Source organism: Culicoides brevitarsis, chromosome 2, assembly GCF_036172545.1.
Source record: "Culicoides brevitarsis isolate CSIRO-B50_1 chromosome 2, AGI_CSIRO_Cbre_v1, whole genome shotgun sequence".
Lineage (NCBI taxonomy): Eukaryota > Metazoa > Arthropoda > Insecta > Diptera > Ceratopogonidae > Culicoides > Culicoides brevitarsis.
This window is the reverse complement of record NC_087086.1, coordinates 34,074,940-34,081,126: the sequence shown is the minus strand read 5'-3', so window position 1 is coordinate 34,081,126 and position 6,187 is coordinate 34,074,940. Positions and strand designations below refer to the sequence as shown.

General features: G+C 26.4%; 1 protein-coding gene and 1 long non-coding RNA gene across 2 annotated transcripts; one reads left to right on the top strand and one right to left on the bottom strand.

Annotated features, from left to right (window-relative positions):
• Nucleotides 1–1,569: 1,569 nt before the first annotated feature.
• LOC134831820 (adenosine 5'-monophosphoramidase HINT3-like) lies at nucleotides 1,570–2,283 on the bottom strand. The gene is made up of 3 exons (XM_063845643.1): nucleotides 2,106–2,283; nucleotides 1,768–2,047; nucleotides 1,570–1,700 (listed from the first exon to the last, which is right to left on the bottom strand). Exons 1-3 carry the CDS (start codon nucleotides 2,210–2,212, stop codon nucleotides 1,638–1,640), a joined length of 450 nt encoding a protein of 149 aa, XP_063701713.1. The 5' UTR covers nucleotides 2,213–2,283; the 3' UTR covers nucleotides 1,570–1,637.
• A 79-nt stretch (nucleotides 2,284–2,362) lies between these two features.
• On the top strand, nucleotides 2,363–6,114 carry LOC134832090 (uncharacterized). Its single transcript, XR_010162041.1, has 4 exons — nucleotides 2,363–2,504; nucleotides 2,562–3,056; nucleotides 3,115–3,278; nucleotides 6,021–6,114. It is a non-coding gene; the product is annotated as an uncharacterized LOC134832090 (long non-coding RNA).
• Nucleotides 6,115–6,187: the final 73 nt, after the last annotated feature.

The window sequence follows — 6,187 nt, the reverse complement described above, 5'->3', positions numbered from 1 at the left end:
TCTTTATTGTAGTCCTCACTTTAAAATTTCATGCTCCTCATTTCAATTTTCCGAACTTTTTATCAACTACAGACTTTTTCCTAAATGCATATATTTCAAAATTTTGTACCCCTAATTTAACATTTTCGTACTCCTCATGGTCCTTTCACAATTCCATACACCTCAAAACCCAAGGGAATGCCCTTTCGAAAAAAAAATAAAAAGGGTCATGAAATTTTTCAAGTCAAGATCTAACAAACTTTTGATGGATTTCAAAGCTAAAATTGAATAAATATTCATTCTAAAGATGATTTTTAAATAAATAAAAAAAAAATTTTATTGTAGAAAATTTTTTTACTTAAATAAAAAAAAATAAATAAAATATTTTATTAAAATAAAAATAATTTAAATAAATATTTAAAAAATATTTAAAATATTTTAAGATTTTAAATTAAAAAAAAAATTTTAAATTATTTATTTTAAAGAAAAAATTTAATTACAATTTTTGACTATGAAAAAAAAAAGTTAAAAATTAAAAAAAAAAAACTTTTTGAACATTTATTAATCTTATTTAATTTTTTTTAAGTTTAATTTTTTTTCAAATTTTTTTTATTTTTTTAAATTTAAAAATTTCTTGTAAAATAAAAATATTTAATTAAAAAATTATTAAATACAATAAAAATTTATTTATAGATTTTTAAACAATATTTGACAAAAAATTTAAAAAAAATAATTAAAGGAATATTTAAACAATGTTTGATTAATATATTTCTCTAATTTCATTGTTTTATTTGATCAAATATATTTTTTTAAATTTTTGCTAAAAATTATGTAAAAAAAATGTAAAAATTTTAATGATTTTCTTCTAAAGATGTTTTTTTAATAAAAAATTTATTATTAAATTTTAAAAAATTATATTAAAAAAATTTAAAAAAAATTTTTTTTTTTTTAATTTTCATTAAGTTTTTTTAAAGATTAAAATTTTTTTTTATTTTATATTTTTTTTAATTTTTTTAAATTTTTTTTATTTTTTTTAATAATTTTTTTTTAATTTTTTTAAAGATAAAAATATAATTTTTTTTTTTTTTATTAATTAATTTTTTTTTATTATTATAAGTTTATTTATTTTATTTTTATTATTAATTATAATTTTTCGCAACCTTGATAGTCCTTAAAAATTATTTCGCTTTAAAAAGACAAACAAAACTCGACCAAAAACTTTTCCTCAAATAATTAATCGTTTATCTCGCAAAACGCTCCCAAGCGAATCAAAATCAAAGAAAAACAAACTTTTGCACCAAATCTTACCCAAAAACAGAAAAACGTATTTTCCATCCGAAAAACTATCATTATTGCCTGTTAATTGATTTCGGGCAAAAAGCCGATGAATTTTTTATCAGTCCAACATGAATACTTTATCAGGCAATAAATACCAACAAATTGGGTACAAATCTTGTATCGATTAACGACGACCGACGAAAATAGCACTGAAATTCATTGTAATGCAGATCACTGGAGACCATCATCGAGTAAAGTGGATATTTTAAGTAATTACCTTTTAAAGCGCACCAAAGGGACAGACAATTTTTAAGATGAAAATTTACTTTTATTTTAATTCACTTTCAATCACCAATTTTTATTTTTATTGTCGAATTTCTTCAATTTGTTGAATTTTCGGAAGAAACGTTCGATGGCGGAAGGTTAGCGAGAACATAATCCGTCTAAAAAAAATAATTTTTAATGAAAAACTTTAAAAAAAAATTTTTTTTGCAGAAAATTGTGACTTACTGTCTTAAACCAAACGCTTTCGGGCTTAAAAATCATTCTTTTAAAGAATCCCATGGTACTTGCAGGATGAATCCCGTGCATGTGAAGATGTTTGACGGAGTTAAAAGGCGGCCAGTGGAATCCGAAGAGACTATCTACTAAATTGGATGAATGACGTTCCATCACAAGCTTCAAGGAATCCCGCATTTCTTCAATTAACGCTTTGTGGTCGACCGTGAGATGCTTCGGATCAGGTATATGCGTTTTTGTTACTGCTAAAAAGTGGAAATCGGATGCTGGTCTAAAAAAACAAGAATTTTTCATGAAAAAAAGTCTTAAGTTAAAGTCCAATTTCTTACCTAATATCCTTAAATATCACAATATTGTCGGTTTCATGTTCAATTGTCGTTTCCTGAGCTTGTTTCGAGGCAATTTGGCAAAAAATACAATTTTCTACAGTTGTCATGACGCTTTTCCTGATGAATTTTCCTTTTTTCACGATTTTTTCCACTCCTTGTTTATCAATATTGGGCTTCGGAGGCTCGTAACGTATTTTTGGATTGCCTTCGTGACGAAATCCATGTTTACATCACTAACCTCAATGGCGGTATTTGTTGTGAAATGATGAAATCCGCTAAAAATGGACAATATTAAGGAGTTATTACACTGCATTGAACCGAAAGATGTGAAAAAAGCCCTCATTGTGGTCGAAACTGTCGATCAAACCATTCGTCAAAATGTAACAACAGCAGAAATCGGTAAAAAAAATCATTTTTTCTCAGTTTTTGACTTGTACTAATAATTTCTTATCTCAGCATTCGCCCTTCAAAAGGTCTTTCACAAAGATGAAGGAACTGTGGCTTTTCTCACGGCGATCGGACAAAATATGACTCGCAATGGAAAAATTTTCGACGCCCCAATTATTGCTTTGTTTAAACTTTGGGCCTCTTGGATTCACGATTTTTCTTCAGAAGTCAAGGAATATGGAGTGGAAATCCTGAAAATTACTTTGAGATTCATGAAAAGTGCTCATGTCACGTCAAAAGTCAAAGAATTGGCAGCTGGAGTCCTTTATTCGTTAGTTGAAGCGAAAATCCTGCCAGAAATGGAAATTTCAAGCATTTTAAACGAAATATTGCAAAGTTACAGCGATTCGAGGACAATTAAAGTATTTTATGGAAAAGTTTTGCTCCAAACGATGGGATTGATTTCCAAATTTCATCCTCATATCGCGGGATCGAGACATGAATCCATCAGAAATGCCATTCGGCAGACCATTGAAGTGCGGTTAATTGAAAAAGTTAATGTAAGTTGCGATAAAATTTTAGTTTTTATGCGATTTTGAGACATTTTTTCATTGCAGATAAGTTATTCGTTGATTTCAGGAGCCTTTGAGGCGTTAACCGATCACTTGAATAACTTTCCGCCAGATTTGATGATCGATTCAGAGGTTGATTTGGGATTTAAGTACTATAATTATGTGAAACCGTTCTCACTTTTGTCAGCTGGAGATGGAAAAGATGCCTCGAGAAGTAAGTTTTTATTGAATTTTGGGATTTTAAACGAATTTTAATTGAATTTCGTAAGAATTTTAAATTTTTTCTTTGAATATCTTAAAAATTTTGGAAATATTCATGAAACTGAAAAAAAAATTTCTTTGACATAGTTTTTTTTTCAAAACTAAGGCCGCTCCAAATTTTTTTCTATGTTTTTGTCCCCTGCCCCATTTTAAAAGCCGAAAATCCAATGGGGCAAAATAAAAAAAAAAGTTAAAAATTTCATCAAAATTGACCATTTTTTGGTCCTTTTCCTTACTTTTTCAAGAAATTTTCGAAATTTTTTAAAATTATTTTTAATTTTTAAAATTTTTTGTGTTGAAAATCGAAATTTTACATGAATTTTCTTCTCTAAAAATATTTCTTAAAAAATATTTTTTCAAAAATTTTTGACGGTTATTTTTATGGAATTTTTTTGTTAAAATTTTTAACTTGAAATACTTTCGAATCAATTTTAAATCATCAAATCTAAATGTAGATACCATAAAAACATCTAAAATATTCATGAAAGTCCAAAATTTGTTAACATTTTGGCATTTTGTATGAAACAGTATTTCAAAACTTTTTTTTTTTTATTTTGCCCCCCCCATTTTGAAAAAAATGTTTTGGGACAAAAACATCGGAAAAAATTTGGAACGGCCTAAATCAAGAGCAAAAAAACTGTGTCAAAGCAATTTTTGTCAAATCTTGCTCTAAATGGATAAAAATTTGTCAGAGAGGTCTAATTTATCATTTTTAATCATTTTATAACTCAAAACTGCCAAAAAATTGAAACTGAAAAAAAAAATTTTCTTTGACATAGTTTTGATTTGAAAACTAAATCAAGAGCAAAAAAACTGTGTCAAAGCAATTTTTGTCAAATCTTGCTCCAAATGGATAAAAATTTGTCAGAGAGCTCTAATTTATCATTTTTAATCATTTTATAACTCAAAACTGCCAAAAAATAGAAACTGAAAAAAAATTTTTTCTTTGACATAGTTTTGATTTGAAAACTAAATCAGGAGCAAAAAAACTGTGTCAAAAACTGTGTCAAAACAATTTTTGTCAAATCTTGCTCCAAATGGATAAAAATTTATCAGAGAGCTCTAATTTAATTTTTAATCATTTTATAACTCAAAACTGGATAACTGAAAAAAAAATTTTTGCAAAAAAATTTCAAAAATCATTTTTAATCATTTTATCTCAAAACTGCCAAAAAATAGAAACTGATAAAAACTAAATCAAGAGCAAAAAAACTGTGTCAAAAACTGTGTCATTTTGCTCCAAAGAGCTCTAATTTATCATTTTTAATCATTTTATAACTCAAAACTGCCAAAAAATAGAAACTGAAAAAAAAATTTTTCTTTGACATAGTTTTGATTTGAAAACTAAATCAAGAGCAAAAAAACTGTGTCAAAAACTGTGTCAAAGCAATTTTTGTCAAATCTTGCTCCAAATGGATAAAAATTTGTCAGAGAGCTCTAATTTATCATTTTTAATCATTTTATAACTCAAAACTGCCAAAAAATAGAAACTGAAAAAATTTTTTTCTTTGACATAGTTTTGATTTGAAAACTAAATCAAGAGCAAAAAAACTGTGTCAAAAACTGTGTCAAAGCAATTTTTGTCAAATCTTGCTCCAAATGGATAAAAATTTGTCAGAGAGCTCTAATTTATCATTTTTAATCATTTTATAACTCAAAACTGCCAAAAAATAGAAACTGAAAAAAATTTTTTTCTTTGACATAGTTTTGATTTGAAAACTAAATCAAGAGCAAAAAAACTGTGTCAAAAACTGTGTCAAAGCAATTTTTGTCAAATCTTGCTCCAAATGGATAAAAATTTGTCAGAGAGCTCTAATTTATCATTTTTAATCATTTTATAACTCAAAACTGCCAAAAAATAGAAACTGAAAAAAAAATTTTTCTTTGACATAGTTTTGATTTGAAAACTAAATCAAGAGCAAAAAAACTGTGTCAAAAACTGTGTCAAAGCAATTTTTGTCAAATTTTGCTCCAAATGGATAAAAATTTATCAGAGAGCTCTAATTTATCATTTTTAATCATTTTATAACTCAAAACTGCCAAAAAATAGAAACTGAAAAAAAAATTTTCCTTTGACATAGTTTTGTTTTAAAAACTAAATCAAGAGCAAAAAAACTGTGTCAAAAACTGTGTCAAAACAAATTTTGCTCCAAATGGATAAAAATTTATCAGAGAGCTCTAATTTATCATTTTTAATCATTTTATAACTCAAAACTGCCAAAAAATAGAAACTGAAAAAAAAAATTTTTCTTTGACATAGTTTTAATTTGAAAACTAAATCAAGAGCAAAAAAACTGTGTCAAAAACTGTGTCAAAGCAATTTTTGTCAAATTTTGCTCCAAATGGATAAAAATTTATCAGAGAGCTCTAATTTATCATTTTTAATCATTTTATAACTCAAAACTGCCAAAAAATAGAAACTGAAAAAAAAATTTTTCTTTGACATAGTTTTGATTTGAAAACTAAATCAAGAGCAAAAAAACTGTGTCAAAAACTTTTGTAAAAAACTGTGTTAAAGCCATTTTTGTCAAATCTTGCTCCAAATGGATAAAAATTTGTCAGAGAGCTCTAATTTATCATTTTTAATCATTTTATAACTCAAAACTGCCAAAAAAATGAAACTGAAAAAAAAATTTTTCTTTGACATAGTTTTATTTATCTCTGATCTAATTTATAATTTTCTTCCATTTTTCAGAAGCCCTCAACCTCCTAACAGCCCATTACCCACTTTTTCACGATCAAATCTTCATGGAAGCCGATTTTTGGCAACGAACCTTACGTGAGTGGATCTCCTCCGATCAATACGAAGACAGAAAAGCTGGAATTCTTGCCATTCATTCGTTCCACAAAGCCATTGCCTTG